The 22017-nt window shown below is 41.1% G+C and overlaps 2 protein-coding genes across 2 annotated transcripts in view; one reads left to right on the plus strand and one right to left on the minus strand.

Annotated features, from left to right (window-relative positions):
• Window positions 1-496: 496 nt before the first annotated feature.
• On the plus strand, window positions 497-8302 carry rnf32 (ring finger protein 32; the record flags this gene model as incomplete). The annotated part of the gene is made up of 6 exons (XM_083901928.1): window positions 497-689; window positions 759-901; window positions 2694-2851; window positions 3341-3449; window positions 6540-6707; window positions 8066-8302. The coding sequence occupies 6 exons, from the start codon at window positions 497-499 to the stop codon at window positions 8300-8302; spliced, it is 1008 nt and encodes a 335-aa protein (XP_083758054.1).
• Window positions 8303-9318: 1016 nt separating this feature from the next.
• Window positions 9319-22017, minus strand: part of lmbr1 (limb development membrane protein 1) — a 33080-nt gene continuing 20381 nt past the window's right edge. The window contains exons 11-17 of the mRNA XM_083901290.1: window positions 21573-21649; window positions 20981-21058; window positions 17370-17443; window positions 17018-17108; window positions 16323-16389; window positions 12779-12940; window positions 9319-11875 (exon numbers count right to left, since the gene is read on the minus strand). Of these exons, the coding sequence (XP_083757416.1) occupies window positions 11790-11875; window positions 12779-12940; window positions 16323-16389; window positions 17018-17108; window positions 17370-17443; window positions 20981-21058; window positions 21573-21649 (635 nt within the window). The 3' untranslated portion in view covers window positions 9319-11789. The remainder of the gene's footprint in view (window positions 11876-12778; window positions 12941-16322; window positions 16390-17017; window positions 17109-17369; window positions 17444-20980; window positions 21059-21572; window positions 21650-22017) is intronic.

The following is a 22017-nucleotide window of genomic DNA, read 5'->3' on the forward strand; positions in this document are numbered from 1 at the left end:
AAACGGCCACTTTATTAGGTACACCTTGTAAAGTGGTCTCCTAGCTTGATTGTTGGTTGTAAACCAAGACGATCAGCAGAAATACTCAGACCTGCCACATTCAGAGTCACTTAAATCACCTTTGTAGATAGATAGACTGTTTTCTTTCCTCTCATTAACTCATAAACTCACTTGTCCTCTTTTTTTTGATAAGATACATTTAATTTTACTTATTTATTTTAATGGTGAGGTTCTCGATAAGCCCTCCCAGGGTTTCTAACCTCTCCAGCACTGACTTATTGTAGTTTATTATATATTATCTATTGTATATATATATTTTTTTTTTCTTTTATGTTATCTACACTTTGTCTGTGGATAGATAGATAGATAGATAGATAGATAGATAGATAGATAGATAGATAGATAGATAGAAAGATAGATGCACATGTTAATATACTTTCTTCTACTCTTTCTACTCTTACTAATACAGGGCCTGAAGTCTAAGACGAGCAACACAATGGTGGTCACCGCCGTTGCCTTTCAGGACCACATCACTCGGAGCCTGCTGCATTCAAACTTCTTGTTATCCGACCCTTTGTGGAGATGCAACAGAAAAGCAGCAAGAAAACAACAATCAGGAGAAAAAGTGGAGGAGGAATACGGTGACAGTGAATACGTGCTCGATCCTGCTCCACCTCCTTTAACGTTAGGTAAGAAAAAACTGTTTTTAGATTTGTTTTGTGTCAAGATTAATTTTATGATTGTGTTGTGTTGCTCAGCTCAGAAGATGGGTCTGGTGGCTTTCCCGGCAGAGAGGCTAATGGAGGCAGAGTGGACGCGGGTCAAGGCGAGGTCCGTTGAGCAGGGGGAATCAGCTCAACCCTGTGCGATATGCAGGGAGGAGTTCTGCCTTCAGCCTCAGGTATTCGCCCCGACACTGTATAGCTACTGTTAATACTCTGTTACTGTGTCTGTCCTCGGGAAAAAGCCGGGTGTTTCCACATGCACACACAAATATACGCACACAAAGCCCCCCCACCTGCAGTTCCTGTATGTTCTAATCTGTGTAGACAACTGTACAAATTTACCCATACTGCCCTGGAACTCGAGTGTGACGTGATGATGTAGCAATCAGTGTGTAACTGTGAGGGTCATTCAGCCTTTTTACACCTTTTCCGATCCCCTTTTAAGATGCCAATCTCCTCAAGAATGTGGGACTAGAATAGGGTCGGCCGCACAAAGCACAGTTGCCATAGATGCATGTGTAAATATTAGTTTGACTCAGGGAAAAAAAAAAGTTAATTAGAGCCTGCTAACAAGGGAAAGTGACAAGAGGGAATCTTTGGGTGATTTGGCATTTTCCTGGAAGAAGCCTTCACGTTGTGACAGTGCCACTGTGCTTCTGTCTGGTGTTGCATTCAAGCGTTTGTGTGACAAAGGAAGAAAATGCTTACAACAGCAGTTGTGTGTGTACTCCTGTCTCCTGTTCTTATCGTTTGAATAACAGTCACAAATTCTCAAGGTAACAGACTTAAAGGGGTTTAAAAAAGGAAAATTGACAAATACTTGAAAAATGAATTTTGAATTTTGAATTATTTTTTTTTCATTTTTTCATGGATTTTACAGTGATAAGTGAAGTGTTTCCTGTTGAATGAACAGTTTTTGGGCCTGTTTTTGCACATTGAGATTGTTTTTCTTCATTTTAAATTGTTAATACACTATTTTAACATAAATAGTTGCAAATAACTGCCAGATATTGAAAGGTATTCTGGAAAAATGTGCAAAATGACTTAGTTACTGGCCCTTTTATGGTGAAAATAAGCAAAAAAATAATAATTTTGAGGCTTAGGTTTTAAAGGGTTAAGGACCAATATACCGTAATATGTGAGTACATAACTATTATTGCTGCCCTGAAACAGTTTAGCTTGATTTTAATTGTATTTTGAAGGAGAGGGTGGTGTCTAAGATGACATTAAGGAACTTAAATTCCTGTACACTAGTGTCACTCATGGTACTTCAAATATTTAAGTTCTTATCATGGCATGAGAATATACTATATATTTTAAATCCTTTACACTATGAACATTGATGCTTGAGTTGAAGAAAATGCTCACATTTAGATACCCCCCCCCCCCCCCCCCCCCCCAGCTTTACTGCTTTAAAGAAAAAAAAATGTGTATTCCATCTCTTTGTTGTATGTGTGGCTTTAAACTGTAGCTGTGAGGAGAAATTTCGCTCTGGTCTAATGGCTTGTGGAGTTCTTGGAAATTGTACACTGCAGGGGGCCCTTTCACCGGTGATGGAGTGTGTTGGTCAGGCACGAAAAACAATAGGAAATCAATATGCCTCCCCTCTGCCCTCCAGAGATCTGAGTAAACTGGTTTGTGTGCAAAGCCCCAGAGCGGTGGCCGTCTCTTTTCAGACGATAAAAGAAGCCCCACTCCCAGGTAGAAGGAGACTTTAGTCCCCCCCACTCCCAGTCGCCTCACTGGGGGGTCATCCTGACTCCTTCTATTTCCTTGACAAATAGCACTTAACATCACATCCACACTTTCACACATGTGCATAAATACACAGCGATTTAAAGTGGCTTAAAGCTCACACACAAACACATTTCTAAGCATTTAAAGATCCAATACACATCCCCCGCAACCTATACTCTAACATCTACTCTCTTATGATTTTACTGTTTTGTGTTATCATATATATTGTAGGTGTTGCTATCCTGCTCCCATGTTTTCCACAAAGCATGTCTGCAGGCCTTTGAGAGGTTCTCAGGGAGGAAGCGATGCCCCGTGTGCAGACGTGAGCAGTACGAGACACGCGTGATCCATGACGCAGCACGGCTCTTCAGACACCACTGTGCCACCAGGTATGAAAATATAACATTGTCTTTAAATTGCTTTTTAAAACTTATTTTTATTGACTGGCCTTTATGTTATCTCTTTATTTTTATCATTTTATTTATGTGTAATGTTTGGGTAACACTTTAGCTCAGGGAACACATATTCATTATTAACTATGTGCTTACTAACATGCATATAAGTAGCATACTAGCCCTTTATTAGTAAATATTAAGCACATATTAACACCTTATGTAGGAAAAAAAATAATGTTAATACATGCTTAATAACTACTAATAAAGAGCTAGTTTGCGACTTATATATGTTAGTAAGCATCTAGTTAATGGTGAATATGTGTTCCGAAAAATGTATAGAAACAGTTTTATGAGACAATATCTTTATTATGTGAATGTAATCTCCCTTAAATATCTGCCAATTTCCTCACACTTTTCATTTTACATCCTTAAAAATGAACACTGCATTGTCTAATCCTTGTTGTTTTTGTGATTTGTATGTAGAATTCAAGCGTGCTGGCGAGGCCATGTCGCCCGTAAGCAGTACAGACTCGCTAGGAAAACAATCTGCCCAAAGGACAAACGGCTGCGACGCAAATTCTTCGAAGCAAAGGTGAGTTTGACAAACACAGATTAACATTTTTTTTTACATTTTCTGACATTTAAGGGCCAAACGATATTATATATAAATAATCGTTAGTTGCAGCTCTAATATCCACTATGTCTGTACTTCGGGAACTCTTGAACCGATAACCAATACCAACTGCAGAGGTCATTTAGTCTCTCCTGTGGTGACATGAATATAATACAGATGTAGATACAGATTTTCTTGGTGTATTTGCCGGTTTCCAATAATACATTTTAATGGCAATATTGGGCAATATCGTGGCGATAATATTGTGTATCCCATACATTTATATTTACATATAGTAAACATAAAGAGAACCCTTGATTGAATAAGAGCTGTGACAAAAACCCACGCTATCAGGGTTGAGGTGTGGGTCTTAGGGACTCACTGACCCCACTGCTAACCCACACACACACACACACACACACACACACACACACACACACACACACACACACACACACACACACACACACACCTTCACCTGCTCTCACCCTCTTCAAATCTCTTTGATGCTTTGTGAATCATACACTGTTTGTCCACTGATGTGGAGAGAGAGAGAGAGAGTTTTGTGTGTTAGTCAAACAGTCTGGTCGACTCCAGGGTCAACACAAAAGCCGCGATATCACCCCCCCCCTTCATCGATCAGTGTGTGTGTGTGTGTGTGTGTGTGTGTTGCAAGAGTGTGTGTAGCGCCCATCTTGGCCTGACAGGATGAAGACGACGTGACATGTGCCACAGTGGATACCTGACACAGGTTCTCATTTCAGGCTTTGTTCTCTTAGCGATACATCACGCAGTTGTTGGACGTGATGGAGGGAAATATTTAAAAAGTGTCTGAGTGATGGACTTGGGGGGGGGGGGTCATTTGACTGTGGCTCACAGGAAAAGGGAACAATGCCACCTAGTGAAGCCTCTTCCATCTGAGGCCGTAGACGACCAAAGATATCAAGGATGCAGAGCTGCATGTTCTGAGTCTCCAGTGAGTCTTCAGTGTTGTAATCACGGAGAGTGCACCTGCACTTCAAAGAGGTTGATTAAACAAAAGTGACAAATGCAACAAGGACCACACACTTGTAACGCGTTGCAAGGGTCGGAGCGTCCTTACGCCTCCTCGTCACTCTCCATCATCTCGCCCTGTAAAACCCCTGCATCCCGACACGTCACCTAAACCTCGCCAATTAGCTCTGTTCTAACACATTAGGCCATGTCCACGTTCACATGCATGGGGATGGAGTCCCATTGGTGCTGTGTGTGAATCAGTGGTCGTGGGTGGTCACGAGATTGTCTCATATCTTTTGTCGCGCTGAGGATGATCTTCAAGAGCTGCGAGCATGTGCAGCCGCCGCGCTGACAGCTCTGACTGACGTGATTTTCAGGGGGGGAAGACTTATTTGCTTAGCTGACTGTAATGCAAACAGGCGTGTTAGTGCTGGAAACTGTCTCAGACAGAGAAATCCATTCTTTCAGGGCTTTTTTTCCGTGTGCGATAGCAGGAGGCAATAAAGCATCTTTGTGCCCCAGGTGTTGCCTGGAGGGGGGGAGGAAAGAAAAGAAATCAGCAAATCAGGCCAGTTTCAGAAATCTTATCAGCTGATCCTGATGCTACGCTTTCAATTTTTACTTACGACGGAGGTCCGACCCTGAGTCAACACATTAAGGGAGACACTGTTGGCATCTAGATGGATCACCGTGAGATAATGCCTCCTGCGCTCCACCTCTTCTTCCCCCACTCTCCCCTGTTTTCATCCAAGTGTGTGGAGCAATGCAAAGTTCACCAGAGGCTGCACTGTTTGCCTTGACTGTCGAAAAAAGTCAGCCGGGCTCATAAAAACCCCTCCATCGCAATAGTTAACAGTTGTTTAATTAGTGATAAAAGCCTTGCTGTAAAGCACTTCTCATGACACTGTGGCACGGTTAGTGTGTGTGTGTCGGAGAGAAAATAACAGGTATATATGTGCATATAGAAAGTAATAAGTTACATTATCTACTTATTATATAATATATATAGTGCATGAATAGAAATCTATTTACTGTACACCTGCCTAGCTGAATATCTTTGGATTTTACAGACACAGAAACACACAGATATGATCTTGAACTTTGAACTTTCTTAGATGAAATCAGTCCTCTAAAAGCTCTATATAGACATTTACATTTCTGTTATCTTATACAATTATTGATTCACTTTGACAAACAAGTTCCTATCACGCATTGGGTTTGTTTTACTGGACCTTTTAAGACACATCTTATATCCCTCAGTTGCCATGGCGACGGCTTAATTGATACGATCTCGCCGCCGGTGTACATTTATTTTATTTTAAGTATAATCATTATTGTTCGACTGCCTCTGAAACTTGCGTGTATAAATAGCCCCTTCAAACCCCGACGATTGAAAACTGTTTTTGATTTAAAGCATATGAAGGCATTAGCGTTGCTTAGCAACAGCTCTTGTACATGGGAGGAGACGGACAATTTATGGGATGACAGACACTGGAAGAGAGTCTTTAAAATGGCCAGTGTGAGGATGAAGGACTTGATAGGATGCATCATAAAAGAAGATTTTTATACTTTATACTTTTTATAGTTAATATTGATAAGATTTTATCTCATATGTGTTAATATGACTGTTTGCATGTTTCCCAGCGCCATCTTCCTGGTTCCCATTCAGTCTCCTTATTAGTGGGATACATGACTGTATTGATCTCGCTGTTTAACAACAACACCCTGTCAGTGTGCGTCAGCCGTTACAATACACACACACACATTCTTCTACAGCAGTCTTAGTGAGGACACTCATTCCCTGACCCCTAAGTGTGCAACCCTAACCTTTAATCTCACCCTGACATAAACCTAATTCTAACTCTCACCCTAACACCATGTCTTAAGTCTGAAAAAGCCCTTTAAAGCTGCGAGGACCAACAACATGTCCTCATAAAGACAGGTTTGACTCGCACAAACACACACACACACAGACACAATTTGCGTGTACCGAAAACACGGCTCTATTGTGTTGCGTCTGAATGAAACATGCCTCCTTTGTGCCAATAAAATGTTTTTTTTTTTTCTAATTAGTTGCAGGAGTTGAATGACAGCTTTGTCCGACACTGTCACACCAACACGGAGGCTTTTCTGAGTGATATCGACCGCTCCCTGTCATCAAGCAGACGAGTGTTCCAGCAGCTGGAGAGAAAGAGCGTCGCCGAACCGCAGGGAAACGACTGGGACAGAATACAGAGGCAGGTCAGGGAACACAAGACGCTCTCTGCTCATCCACAGTAAATGTGGCCTTGTATAAATATCTAATCCTAGTCTGCTTTGCCTTTTCTTGAACATGTTAACGCTTGCACATACGGACAACAGCATCACAGCTGCTATATTGAAAGTACACTCTCTCCTGAGGTGATCATTCACTTTACCAAATGAAAGGCAGTGGGGAAGGCAAATAATCCTCCCTGTTTACAAAAAAACAAGAGTCTGTCTGATAATGCACGACAGGCTTTTCATCACTGAAAAGACATTAAGATGTTGCTGTTGTATAAGGCTCCATTGTTGGATTTCACAGCAGACAGTACCATTTTCCACAGAGGGGTGGGGGGTGAGGTGTGTGTGTGCAAAGAAGAATTTTTCTTTATCTGGTGTGAAAAGGTTGAGCACAAGACGAGAGTGGCTCAGCCTTGACATGGGCCATCACATGGTGAATGTGCTTTCAACACATTCCCTGCACCTTTTTACACGGATGCAAACTCCTTAAGTGAGAGAGCACAGCTCGATATAAAACATTTGAAACACATGATGGGCTTTCAATTCCAGGTAGCTGTGTTTGGGGTAATCGCTCGGCTGAGCTGTGTGCGTGTGCTGCTTTGTTTTTATAAGGATCACTGGTAAACATGTTGTGTTGCGTTGGATCAAACCTGTCAGGCAGCTGCAAGTTAAAAGTCCTCTACTTTAGCAGTGGAAGGAACAAACGCCAAGTTAATTTACTGTCATGCAGGTGATTTTTGTAGCTTTTATTTATGGTTGCGGCAAACAAAAGACAACAAGTTATCACATCCAGGAGGGCTTAAATACTAGCCCCATGAACACATGCACAGATACACACACATCACAAAGCATATGCATTATCACTAGAGCTGCAACTAATGATTATGTTCATAATCGATTAATCTGTCGATTTGGTGCAGAAAATGTCAGAAAACCAAACCAAAATGAATCAGTTTTGATGATTTCGTTGTTATGTGGAGCAAAGAAACAAAGAAAATATTCACATTTAAGAAGCTAAAACAATCAGAAATCTTGTTTTAATAATGAAAAAAGCTTTAAATCGATTATCAAAATAGTTGATTAATTGTTTCAGCTCTAGTTATCACCATTAATGACAATCGGTTCTTCTGCAGTAACTCTTGTTGACCTGTAGGATAACAGAAACACTTGGTCAATTACTTAAAAGTTTCTACTTATTTTTATGACTACACCATATTTTCAAGAAGAATACTATAAAAACGCCATTTGAGTTTGGGTATCCATGCTCTACATGTATTATGCATCGTCTTTTATCTGCAATAAAGTAGTGAACACCACATATCGTTTGTTTGAAACAGGTGATCCAGAGAGGCGTGCTGGACTGTCCCATCTGCCTGACAGCTCTGTGCAGCCAGGACCACCTGCCGACAGAAGCCGCTCAGTCCAACAACCGTCAACAGCGAAGACGTGCCGTGCTGCTGTCGTGCTCTCACCTCTTTCACCAGCTCTGCTTGGAGGCCTTCGAGTCGTTTACAGCAGACAGCAGACCTTCATGTCCCCTCTGCAGATCTGTCTACCACAAAAAACTCATCTGAAGCAGGTACACGTTTTAGATCAACTCATCTAAGGTGTGTTAAATGTGAAGGGTATTACCACTTAAATCTTTGAATTGAAGTCCATGTATAACATTGGACAATGAATATAAAACCCATTAATATGTTTCTGTAATATATTATATATTATCAATTAAATAAACTAATAATGATAACATGAAATAAATTAATCCATTTAAAAAATAGTTTTCTGTATGATTCCAATCATTTTGATCATTTTGTATAGTCAGAATCCCTGAGTTTCCTGGACACTGGGTTGATGCATGCATGTTCGTCGCCAATATAATGTTTGCAGGCACTTTTATTTTACGTTATAGTCTGGCTATTTTCTTGAAAAGAATGTGTGACATATTGCTGATCGGACATAAAACGGCAGTGGAAAGGGGCACAGTGTGAGCCCAACAGGTGCTGCTGTTCTTGGAGGCTGCAGAGCAAATGTAACATTCTTTCTTAGCCAAATATGTACCTTACCTATATATCTGTGTGTGTGTAAAGAATGCTGATGAGATATGAAACATAACCAGTAGTTAGTGTGCGCATGCTGCCAATTTAATAGTGAATATGTTCCTTTTTCTTTGTAAATCTGATTCTGAGCGAGTCAGTGCCTCACCAGCCATGAACTACATCAATAAAATAGCATAACATAAAACACATAATGCATACTAGCGGAAAACCAAATGAATAAGAAGCATGTAATCACTTCAAAATAAGCATCATTTGGTGTTTGTAGCTTTAGAATTGCCGTCTTGTTCTGCCATGTGTCAAACCAGCCACAGGCGAAAGGTTACTAAGTGGAACAACATATTTTCTGGTATGTGCAGGCCACCATAGTTTTGTAACATCAGGAAATGGAGGCATGAGTGGAGGTTTGTTACAAATCATATTGATATCATAAATTGTGTCACATCTAGCATGGCATCTCTAAGGCTCAGTGAATACACGGCATCTACACGGAGACAAAATCCTGGATGTTACAATGACACGTGAAAACATGTGGACACATTTTCTACTTTTATTTTTTTTAAAAGACATAAAACATCAACAGTAACAACATAAATTTAACAAACTGAGAAATTTTTATTTAAAAAAAATTACATTCACAAGACATTTTACCAAAATATGACATGCAGAGACTTGACGTACAGACAGAAATGAAAAGCTGCATCATCACATACAGTACAGAGCGGCTCTCTGTGGAACACAGTCGTACTGTAAAGACAACAGAAAAAAGCTTGCTTTAATAATAAAAATAAAGAGACCCGTCAGCTCTCAGGTCAGAAGCTTCTGCGAGGAGTATGATTGTGTTGATTCCCTGTCATGAGTCTAGTGTTACTCGTCTGTTCATTAGATGGAAGCACAACTATGATGGAAATCTAAAATAAAAATACATCTAATTTATTTCTCATTAAAATCCTCTTAACCAGTGTATATTATCAATCCCTTTTACTTCACCATAACACTTGTGCCTTCTTTTCATCATCCTAACATTAAGAATATCTAAAGGAGTGGAGAATATTGTAGAACCTGGTCTGATTTGCTCATGAGGGAAAGATGGCTTCAGAATCCCAAATCTGTGTTTGGATCCCGTCTTTGTGATAAAGCAACAATCATTGGCAGACAGCTTTGATGTAAAACATTCCCTGTCCTGAGAAACTATAGTTTCAAATGCATATATATATATATATATAAATTAAAATGTCTTTGCTTCCTTTTTTTTCTGTCATTATCACGTCATATAAATCACCATGAGAACACACGGCAGCCGCAAACACCATAAAAACAACGTTGTTTAAATCGCTCCAACCCTATTCTAGCAAGTGCTCAAGCTTTTTTGGGGAAAGGAATGAGTCTCAAAATGAAGATTAGAGCTACTCTGACAACGTTCATGGCAAACATCACGTACATCATATCAGCTGGCTTTTAGACGAGATACTCGATGGTGTACAGCAGGTCACAGTGGAACTGTCTATCGAGACATAAACGGACGACACACAGAAACAGGAAACAACCTTAACGTTAAGCCTGTGAGATGCTTGTCATATAAGGCATTTAAGGTGGTTCTGGAGACAAAGAACATCACAGTTCAGAAGATTATATGCAGCAATACGACGACATGTACATGGGGCCTGAGTCACCAAGTCTTTCTGCACCCTTTTTGTGAAGACTGTTACAGGTTTGCATCAGATTTAGGTGTTCAAAACTAAATATGTCAAAGAAAATACAGACTGCTTAGTGAGTCAGACCCTCGGTGGACTCACTGAGAGACCACTATTCACATCCATGGAGCCTGAAGGAGGTACAAATATTACACCTTATGTACATGGAAATACAACATTTAACAAAAGTGACAGATCTGATCTCTCTCTCTCTCTGTTTTTTTGTTTTGTTTTTTTGGGAGGGATGGACGAGGAAATGGTGACCTTTTCTTATCATGTGCATATAATAATAATAATAAAAACCCCAGGCAGACTCCAAATGCACTGAAGCTTTCTATTCAATGGCACTGGAGCGGAGAAAACTCCCATGTAGTCTAGTTTGCCGTTTGTAGAGTAGCTCAAGTCAAATCTAGAGCACCTAAAAAAAAGTTCTTACCCTACTTCATACTAACTAGAATGACATCATCGATAAATTTAAAGCGCACTTGAGTAATAAAGCCCAATAAAATAAAAGACTAATGACCGCACAAGTGCTAAAATCTGAGGCCCCGTCAGTAACGACAGCGCCAATGCATATAACGTGAGAGTGGATTAAAGACTTGTTTTGTTTTTTCACATTTTTAGCTTAAATGAAAAAGAAAGAATTGACACCTTTTTATTGCGCCTGTATCAGTCCACACAGCATCGAGAGACCACAACCTGCGAATGCAACCATGAACATACTGATGTTACTACGCTGAATACAGAGCAGCAGCAGCAGTGTGAAGGAAAACACAACAACCCACTGCCTTTTAGTTTGCTGTAAGACGTAAAAACAAAAAGACAGAAGGTGCATTTTTTTTTTCACCTGCTGTAGCCTCTTACTTCTGTCTAGTGCAGCTTGAGTTTGGAATACCAAGTAGCAGTGGAGGGGGTGTGGGGGTTCTCCTGAAGAGAAGAGATGGGTGGTTTTTAAAGTCACAGTCGCAGTTGAGGTCAACATCAAGGTCACTGCAGTGATGCCAGTCTATTTCACCCCTCCGTCGCATCCCTGGCTCTGTCCCAGCTTCCATCTGAGACGCAGAGGATGGAATGTCACGAAGCTAAATTGCTCTCTGCCTCCATTTGCAGCATCCGTCAGACACTGCTGGGGTTTATTAAGTTCTTTTCCAATCCCTTTCACCTTTCAGCAGTCAGGCAGTACTGTTAAAATCTCCCTTTGGCTATGCTAAGATGTGTGTGTGTGTTTATATATTATATACGTGTGTGTGTGTGTGTGTGTGTGTGTGTGTGTGTGTGTGTGTGTGTGTGTGTGTGTTGATGTGTCATCCCTTTCACAGAGTTTTCTGATGCCCGTTGGCCGACAGCTTCCCAGATTCAGGGTCCGTGGGGCTGTTTGACAGTTGCAATTTATCCAGACCTGGACAGGAGGAGATAAGGGAGAGAAATCTCATTAAAAAGCCTCAGACTTTCTCTTAGACACCAGGTATTGATGTGCCTCTTTCCGCCCCGCCCCTCTCCTCCTCAGTCCTTCTGTCTGACATTTTCTAACCCTATCCCACTCTGTGTATCAAACACTGCGGTCCTGTCACCCACCACAAGTCTTTGAGACGAGCTCCATCCTCTCACTGCAAAGAATCGTCCATTTTGTTACTTTCTGAGAGAAATAATACGACACAATCTCCCTCCATATTTGTAGATTCACAATGAGGAGGAAATGGGAGTCTTATACTGAAAGTTTAATCCCAGGTTCACTGGGTTTCTCACCAGTGGGAATGAGTTCAATTGGCAAACACTCCCAGGTCAAGAGACTCTGCATTTTATCCGCTTTGGCTCTGATCAGTATTAGTGGACGTGCGAGTCCTGGGTAAACATGCTTGTTTCTTCTTCGCCTGCTTTATTTTTTATTTATGCTGCAATAACTTCCGCACTTTGTAATGTCAATCGTAGCAACTGAGAAAATTGATTGAAAGGGAGACTTCACATTGAGCATTTCTTTCTTCACTCTTTGTCCGTGACATCACAAGGTTTCACAATGTTTTTTTAGCTGCTTTACCTCAGGTTCAATAATCCCAGGTGTAGCCGCTAATTTTAATATGAAAGAGGCTTTAAAATATAGACAGGTTCATAGGCCAAGTACGTGTAATTATCAAAGGAAACACAATTTTAGAATATATAGTGCATTCTGGAACTGCATTGAAGAACTTTGGAGGGCAGCATTGCACCCAAAATTATTATTATTAGAAGAAGAAATGGTGCATCATACAATATTATGAGATGAAACTCCATTGGATTCATGGATAAGAAAATAAGATAAATTTACCCAAAGCCTTCAGTAGCTCTTCTCGTACAGCTGAGGTGAATTTCCTCACCAGACACAGAGTTGTCACCACTGCAAACAGCAGGTTGTACGAAAGGACGATGTAAAAGTTTCCCAGCCAGTTAAATCTCCCAAAGTCTCCCAGAAGATCAAACCTGGTGATTCCTAGAGAGAAAGAGAAAGAGAGAATATGTGGGTTAGAAACAACATGCCTTGTAAAATTAGTCATTTTTATATGCTACGATGGAAAAGCAATTACCAGGTCTCTATGACCTTTAATGACTCTTCATAAAAAGTTGTGATAACAGAGTTATTTCCCCTGAAGTCATTTCAAATATCAGAAAAGACATAAAAGTACAAGGAAATACCGGAAATTTCTGATAGAGGCGGAAATAAACGTTATACGATTTAGCATAGTCGTGTGTGTCTTCAGCACAAATGTGTCTCCACAATGTTCCAACTCTTTCAACAAGTAAAAAGCTCAATTTGAAAGACGGCATTACGTGCAAAAGGTTTCCAGTTTAATGTCACTGTGAAGGGGAGAAATAAATATTACAGAATTAACCTCTGTGTAACAGCAAGGATTTTTGTTGACATATTTGTGTTAAACAAAAAGAAAACTGCATTTTTGATTCTTTAAGAAGCCTGTGCACACATGCACATGATTCGCATCTAATTTACACAGTAAATACACACCATAAATTGTGTTTCTGCAAAGCTGAATAACTAAATATGCTAATAATAATAATAATGTCTTCAGTTCATATAAACAAAAGCTTTTGACTGAAGTTTCAAGTAAGGCTGATGAGGGTTGTGTGCAGGTGGTCAAAATATAGATTTTCTTTTGTGATATATCGTCGTTCCTTCCTCGTGCAATACGGTGATTGATATGCCAGGGCAAATATCGATATTTTAATGAAGAAATGAAGAAGTAAACAGTGCCTTCCAATTGCTACTTCATGTCTCCTCGTGGCTGTGCTGCTCAATGAATGAGAGAAAGCGTTTACAGCGGGATAATGGAGGAGAAAGCCCCATCCATGACTTTATGCACTTTGTTCTCTGTGTTGTGAATAAATAGAGAAATCCTGCACTTTTAACTCTTAAGATAGACCGATATGATTGTGTTGCAATATATTGATTATCACAGAATCATTGTATCATGATATTATAGGTGTAGCGGACCATGTATCACCTATCATATCGTGAGATATATATACCCCTGTATTAGTTTTTCCTGTAGTCTCCTCTTAGCTCCACACTGCTTTTACCAGTTAGAAAACATCAGTCACAGCAGATCACATGGTGTCTGGAAAAAACGTCAGCACTCTATTGTTTTCCTGCTTAATCCATATTGACCTGCCAATCCACATCATGTCTCTGTCTGCACCCTACAGAAGGATGAGCTCAAAGTGTCGTCCAGTATTCATGTAAAGCAGCAGGGGAACAAAGCTGTTTTGCACTTTTTATATTTGACTTTACTGAAGGCATCCTTGTCTATATGCGTTGTTGTTTGTCTATTCGACATTGACTTATTAAGTCATCTGTATGCAGAAATTATAAAGAAAGCCTGATCTCTGAAGATTCGCCGTCTGCTGTAACATCTTCACAGCCTCTGTCGTCAATTAGATTGGCCCATCGATTCAGTGTCTTGAGAGATGTATTTACAGCCACAGTAAGCAGTTTGCAAGCATCGAGGACCTTTAACAAAATTGCCTGTGAAGAGACGGCGAGAGAGAGAGATGACGGAGGCCACAGTGGATGTAGCTTCTCACTGTGGTCGGCTCTAAATTCATTTCTAATGCCAAAGGTTTGGATCGTGGTCTGGTAATATGAGAAAATCTAATTGGAGGATAAAGACATTCTTGGCATTTGAAATGTCAGTGGTACAGTGGCGGATTATTTCCGATTATATGGCACAAGAAGATTCTTCTTTAGGAATGTCATTTGAGGAAAAAAGAAAAAAAAGTATCCTTGACCTGTTGTCCTCCAGGAAAAAACACATTTATGTCATAGAATGATAAATGTCCAGTCGCATCGTTCATCACTTTCTCTTGGCTCGCTACTGTGTCTGTTATAATGAAGCCAATGGAACAAAGGAGCCAAAACAACACTTTATACATTATATAAAATACTATAGAATATATTGTTTCATCATACAACACATACAATTAAAACTAAATAAATTAAATGACAATTTTACTGTTGGAGGTTCAACTTGTCTGACAGAAACAAGATTATTTTCTAATCAAACATCATTTTGTTCAATGTTTGTGTGATAATTATAGGTCATAATGTTTAATCTAACACAGCCAATTTGTGAGAAGTGGTTCTGATGTTAAACTATTTGTCACTACATTGTTGAAACAAGCTTACAGTTGTGCCATAGTGTACAGTACAGTACAGTCAGCGCATGTTTCCCACAAAAAAACACCTCACATTATCCCACAGAACCCTTTCTTGTCTCTTAACATCTCACTTCATCACACTCTCTGCTCTCCGTGTCTTCTTTTTCTGCTGAGAAGTCCGTCTCATGCATTTATTCTTTTTCTTCTATTCAGTGTCACAAAGCAGAACCTATAGATATTTTGTAAAAGCTTCCATTGAGTCACTGTATGCTTGCTCTGTCCCATTCTCCTACTCTGATGGTCTGTCTCTCTCTCTCTCTCTCTCACACACACACACACACACACACACACCGTGAGTAGTGCTATTTGAACAGCTGTGCTCTGCACTCTGCATGTTTATTAGTGCCATTGTGATGGTGCTATTCCTGACAATTTTACCCTGCGCTCCTTTAACGTCACTATGGGAAACTATGCTAGAATTCAGCGTGCTAACCTTAATGGTCTGGTGGCTGTGTTGGTACTGAATACGGCCTGTGTGGGGGTGGGGGGGGTTACTCTTTCTGGTTGTTTGTGGCAGTGTCATTACAACAACAAAAAATTCAGTTCAATCTACATATTTCTTGTGGACCTTGTGTAAAGTGTAAAACGTTCTCCGCTCTGTGTCTGCAAAACGCCACTACGCATTTCTGCGTATGCAATCATGGCTGCTAAAATGAGTTTTAGAAAGCATGCATACACAGTTTGACATTCCACTCCTGCAGCAGCAATTTCTTGCCAGGAGTTCACCCTCATTTGTATGTCCTTGTATTCTGTGAGCCATGGGTTGTGTGGCACACGGGTGATTGTGTAGAAGTCAGTACAGCAACAGACATGAGTGGATGACACTTACTCCACTTACTATAAATTGGCCTTTACTTATCGTTTTGAGAATTTTTTCGACAATGAATGAACTAGAATTAACTTGTTAATCGCTGATCTTTCGGTGTTGAGTGGTGGCCTTGATAAAATGTATGTTATTTGTAGCCATTCTGACTGTCGCTTCGTATTTAGTAGACAGATGGTGTATTGTGAATCCTCATACCTGTCAGGAATACTTTGAAAAGGATATTCCCAAAAATGTCAAAGTATTACCATTTAGTCTTTGAATTAGGAAATTAGCATGCCACACTTTCTAACACAGATACACATGCTGCTATACTCACCAAGTGTCCTGGACATCACTGGCAGTGCTGAACTCAGGACCAGAATTGACACACAGCAACCGATGATCTTAAAAACCAGAGCAGACAATCAAACTTCAAATTCTCTCAAGCACATTACGTACAGTTTTTAAAGAAGAAAACGGTGAGAAATGGAAGGGAAAAAAAGTCCCAATTACACCAACATTAAACCGTGACATGCCCACACATGCACACACACACACCACTTGATGTTAAATTAGTTCCACCTATTGTACAATTACCTCTGAAGTTGCTCATTACCAGGTTCTCTCCATTGTCCTTTTAAGTCCTTTCACTGGAGCGTCATGGCTAGTTAACAAGCCTCACCACTCCCAAACTCATTACCAAGTGAATAGTTGCCACTGTGGGCCTAACAGAGACACCCCCCCCGCACACACACACACACACCCTCACAGAGCAAAAGTCCACTCTGCCTCTCATGTACAAGAAAGAAAGAGCCTTGCACTTAACCAGTATTTGCGCAACCCACAAACAAATATTGGACAGATCAACTAAAGCCATTGAGGAGCCTGGAGGAAAACATTAGTGAGCAGTAGGAGTCCAAAGCAGAGAGGAAGACATAAGATGAAACACAGGGGGGTCCCAAAATACATCAGCACCTTTAAGAACAATCTCCCCCCCCCCCCCCCCCCAAGTCCTTCCATCCCCATCTTTACCGTTGTCATGGTTGTGTCATCCTTCCTGGGAGTGAGTCCCTTAAAGACACGCAGGCTATAGAAGCCGACGACAGAAGACGCCATCAAGTAGCTGTTTGGCAAATCAATCAAGGAGCAATAACACTTTTTCCGAGTTGTCGTTTTAAGTATCCCAAGTCTGCACCTTTTCACCTATGATAAAAGGTGATGAAACGGTCAAATATGTCTTCCGGAAGGTGTCCGGCTGAAGTATGTCCTGGATAAACAAAGCTGGCTGGACAATGTTGCTCTTGGCCATGGAGCATGCTGCTTCGGCCACAGACAAAAGGGGGTGAGGGGTTTGGGGGGTGTTGGGTTGTCACTGAAAGGATACATCATGAGGATGATTTCCAGCGCTGCCTGAGCTACGCCAAATGTGGACAGAGAGGTGTTCCCAATGCCTCGATCCTATAAAGATGGAAGACAGGGACCGAAAAAACTGGGTTATTCAATGTCATCTCACATCAATACATCACAAATAGAAAGAGGAGCAGAGAAAACGACAGCACTGCAGGCATTTTCACACACACGCTTACACACACTTACAACACACACACAATTACAGAAATCCTGCAAAGTGCATGGAGAAATTCCCCACTCAAGAGAGACAGAATCAAATTGGCTAAGTAATGAATGGAACAAGATCAAAGAGGCTCTTTTCAAATCACTGTCGATCACACAATACGTGAACAGGTGTTCAAACAAAAACGCCACATTGCTTACGGTAAGATGAGTGTACAGGCTGAATGCACGCCAAAAACATAAAAACAACAAAACAAATACTTGAGCAAACACACTAGAGAGCTGCCCCCCCAATCTGCCACTGTCATGCACACGCACACAACACACACCTACACCTTTTAAACCAGAGCAAGCGAACACATACCAAGCTTCTGTGTTGTCAGTGGAGTTATTTGCTTTTGTTGGTCCTGACCTCGCTGCTCTCTACTTATAGTACTCTTGCAATATCCCGGCAAACACTATATATTTAGAGCATGTTTATGATATTTAATTTCCTCTCAGCCGCCTTGAGTGTCCCTTTTCTAAATTTGTTTTGTGTGTGAAAGAGCCTGAAGAAAAAAGGAAAGCCTGGCAGGTTGTTTCATGCCTCTTTATGCAACTGTCATCTGTGGGATCTTACTGCAGAGCCACGGCACAGTGCTCTCTCTCTCTCTCTCTCTCTTACACTAGGAATTAGCAGACAACATCTGATGTCATTTATTAATGGAGGGCGGGCGGGCGAGCATGTGTTAGGATTGTGTGCATACGTGTGTTTTTGCATGCGCTTGCTTGCATATGCATGTAACTCGGCTTGCTAGCTTTCACAGTATGTCGCCTTTCAACTTGTTCCGTCGTCTTTTCTTTCTAGTAGCAGGAATGGTGATGGAGTGTGTGTTTTTGTGTGTCAAAAAGAGATGGGGTGGGGGGGGACTGGTGTATTAGTCTGTACTGCCTGCCAAAGCTCCGTCAGCAGACACATTGCATTTTCTTTTTTTTTTTCGCTCGTAAGATTAACACTGTGTAGTACATACACATTGGCAAGGCTGTCAGCACCACTCTCTCTCTCTCTCTCTCTCTCAACCTCACACACACTATACACATCTCACTATTTGACCTCTGGTGGGTCCTGAAAGTAATGTTAAGTTGCTTTACTTTAAAACTGTAGTAAGCACCCACACAACTCTCACTGTACATCTTTGTGTAGCTGTGTTTGGATCTCGTGTCACCCGGCGAGAGGGGTGAAAGCAACAGCAACGTTGCGCTAGTAAAGCTAACTAGCTGCTGCTGTGAATTTGCAGCAGTTTGATGTGGATAAACCCAGTGCTGCTGCTGTATACACGCAAACACTCCTTCAGTCAGGTCTGATAGTATTGCTTGGCTGCAGAAAACAAATGTTAAATTTTTTAACAACAAAACAATCACACAAAGTTACACACTGCATCTTTAACAATGTGTTTTCTAAGCATACACAAAACCCTGTCCCACTCTCACTCCCTCCCAGTCCTGATCCACTCGCCTACAAGATAATTCTCTCCACGCCAACATATCCAACAAGAAAGAGGAAAAAAAGACTAATAAAAACACATAGTAAATGTAATATATAGGAGGTGCCATTAACTTTAGGCACATCCTTTTGGGATGTACATGTATGAGTGCAACCACTTAACTTGTGCATTTGATCCAAACTGAAGTCTCGCTGTGAGACTTTGCAGGGGTGATTTACGCTGGTAAATTGACTTTGGCTGTGAAGAGTCGGCCATCATTTGAAACAGAGCGTACCTGTCCTAGGTGTTGTTAAATTTAAATCTGACCGTTTATCAAGTGCAGAAGTAGATTATCCTCTTGAGAGTGGATGCAACTTAAATTTAAATTATTTATTTCTTATTATTATTTTCTTCACGTGAACCATATGATTTCTATATTTTCCACTACACTGTGGTTATTAATAAAAATGAAACGTGCTTACTATTGTTTTACCCAAAGTGATCACTTAATCTCACAAAATTCCAGAATAAGAGCTCATAGTTTAGGTGCTTATGTGAGTGAAAGTCTGCAGGTGCTTTTATGTAAGTTTGAGAGTGTGTTAAGAGAAGGGCAACTTTAGTGAGGTGAAAATTGCAGTCCAGTTGCGGCTAATTGTCCATTTTACAAAATACAGTGTCAAGTGTGTTGGCTGCCAAATAGGAAGGCCTTGCAGTAACAGTTTTATTAGTCGCTCTTAGTGCTTGTTCATCAAGCTGTAAAACACCGTGTCCTTTGACAGAAGCGGTTCCCAGTTCCTCTCCTCCACCTCCCTCTTGTTGTTTATACGGCATTTTTGCGTTCTCTTCTGCATCCACCTGTTTTGTCTCTCTGTTCTTCCCTCAAGAAAGTTGAGCGGGACGCTGCTCAGTAGGCTACAGCTGGATGCGTATTTAGAAGGGCAGACAAACACTGACAGGGCAATTCTATTGTGCTCTCCCCTGACAACAATCAGCACATCAGGGCCTCATTTGACTTTCCCACAGACTGAGCCTCTTTGCTCCGACAAATGTCATCCAGACCTCAAAGCAGCCGCTCTCTCTACCTCTTTTTTATCACTTTCTCTTGCCTGTACTCATCCCCTTCGAGGAATTTCTGTGCAAGTTTGAGAGCAGGATTAACAGGTGGATGCATGGATACGATATCAGTATCGATTGTTATGGAAGAAGAGACGCCCTCCCTTCCCCCTTGTGGGCGCTGTTAGATCAGAGGTGTGGCTTCCATTCAGCTCAACAAACGCATAAACCATTTAGTGGGGCCGCGCTGTCAGGGAGGACAGCTTCAAGATGCATGACAAGTGTAATTTGGGGGATTTTCTGCGGCGCGTCATGCCAAAGAAAACATCTCAGCTCAATAAAATAATTGGAATGTTGAGGGCAGCTCTGTCAGTTGCCCGCAAGATGTGAAACGAAATGAGGGAGAAATAGGATACATTATGTTGCCCCCTCTCAGACAAGAATGCAACCACAAACACACACACGCACGCTCGCTCGAGCACACGTACACCCACGTGCGCGCACACACACGCGACTCTGTCACTGCAGATGAGAAGAGATAGGCAGAGCTTAAAACACATTGCATGTTAGTCAGAGATGTGAATCTCCACACTCAGTCTGCTGCACACACTAAGAGCTCTTCACCTGGCCTTGTCTGTATTTGCAGGAGGGAGGGAAATGGGCTTATTCGCCCACTTTGGACCTGAGACACGTAGCAAGCTCACCGTCTCTGCACCACTACTGTGAAATGACTTTCAATGAGCTTCCAAAACAAAACCAGAGCCACAATGTTAGGGCCTGATTAACATCTGGTTAGGCCTTTTCTTCTAGCATGCACCTGAGCATATCCGGAATTTGACTTATGTTGCCGCTAGGAATATGGCAGGTCTGATAGGCATGTTTGTGTGTGTGTTTGTGTTGGGCTTACTGTGGATCCTTTGGGCATGGCAGTCTCATCCACTAAAAGGTAGAGGATGTTCAGTACCACCATAAGAACTGAGATTGTCTGCAGACAGAGAGGAAGACAAAGATTTGTTTACACATAATTGCATAATTAGTTATAAAATTAATGATCAAATCAAATATATATCCAGAATTATATTCTGATATAATTGATGTAGAACATTGCTGATCCTGAAATGTGGTAATGCATAATAATCACCTCGTGATTGCTAACTGTTCTAACATTAAGCCTCTCAAAACCCGAACAATGCGAGGGCTGTTTGATGCACGTGCCATGCTTCTCACATGTTCTTTCTGCCATATCTGACAATATTAGTCGGCGTAAACAGTCTTCCCACACTATAATCTATTGAAAATCACAGTTGTTGCAGGTGGCTTTTCAGAATCATCTCAAACAGCTATTAAACAAAAGTGCTTTTCCCCACCCAGACACTGTGGGAAAACTGTAAAAAAGATGGGGTTTGAGGTGTTGTGTTAGTCCCGATGGCCAGCAGCCAGGCTGTATACGCCATGAGTCAACAGTTGGGGCCTAATGATAGGTCAGTCTCGGCACTCACCGTTCCTGCGAGCAGGATTAGCATCACTATGGGATACAGCAAGTTCTTCTCCCAACCTGATGCTTTCTTTCTTCTCTCTGAAAGGAAATGAGCGAGAAACAAGTGTGAGGTTATTTGTCTTAGGAAATACGCAGAGTACCAAATCTTTGAAAGCCCAATTCAATGATGAGCTCAACTCTTCCATTACAAACCACTTTCCACCACCTGTTCATTAATATGTTCATCAAAGACGACTACTGAAACCTCAAACCCTTTGGCTTTTTTACAGGGGTTGTACAGCTCGGTTTAGTAAAACATAGGGTGTAAGGGTGTGTGTATATACCTCACATGATCTCTCATCACATCCTCCCTTCCCGCTCTAGGTAATATATATTTCATAATCTTCAAAAAAGGTGCTGTTCCTCTTTAATTAGCCACACTCATCATTACCTTAATTAGTGCAAAC

Source organism: Microchirus variegatus (genome assembly GCF_963457635.1).
Source record: "Microchirus variegatus genome assembly, chromosome: 15".
In the NCBI taxonomy this organism is placed as follows: domain Eukaryota; kingdom Metazoa; phylum Chordata; class Actinopteri; order Pleuronectiformes; family Soleidae; genus Microchirus; species Microchirus variegatus.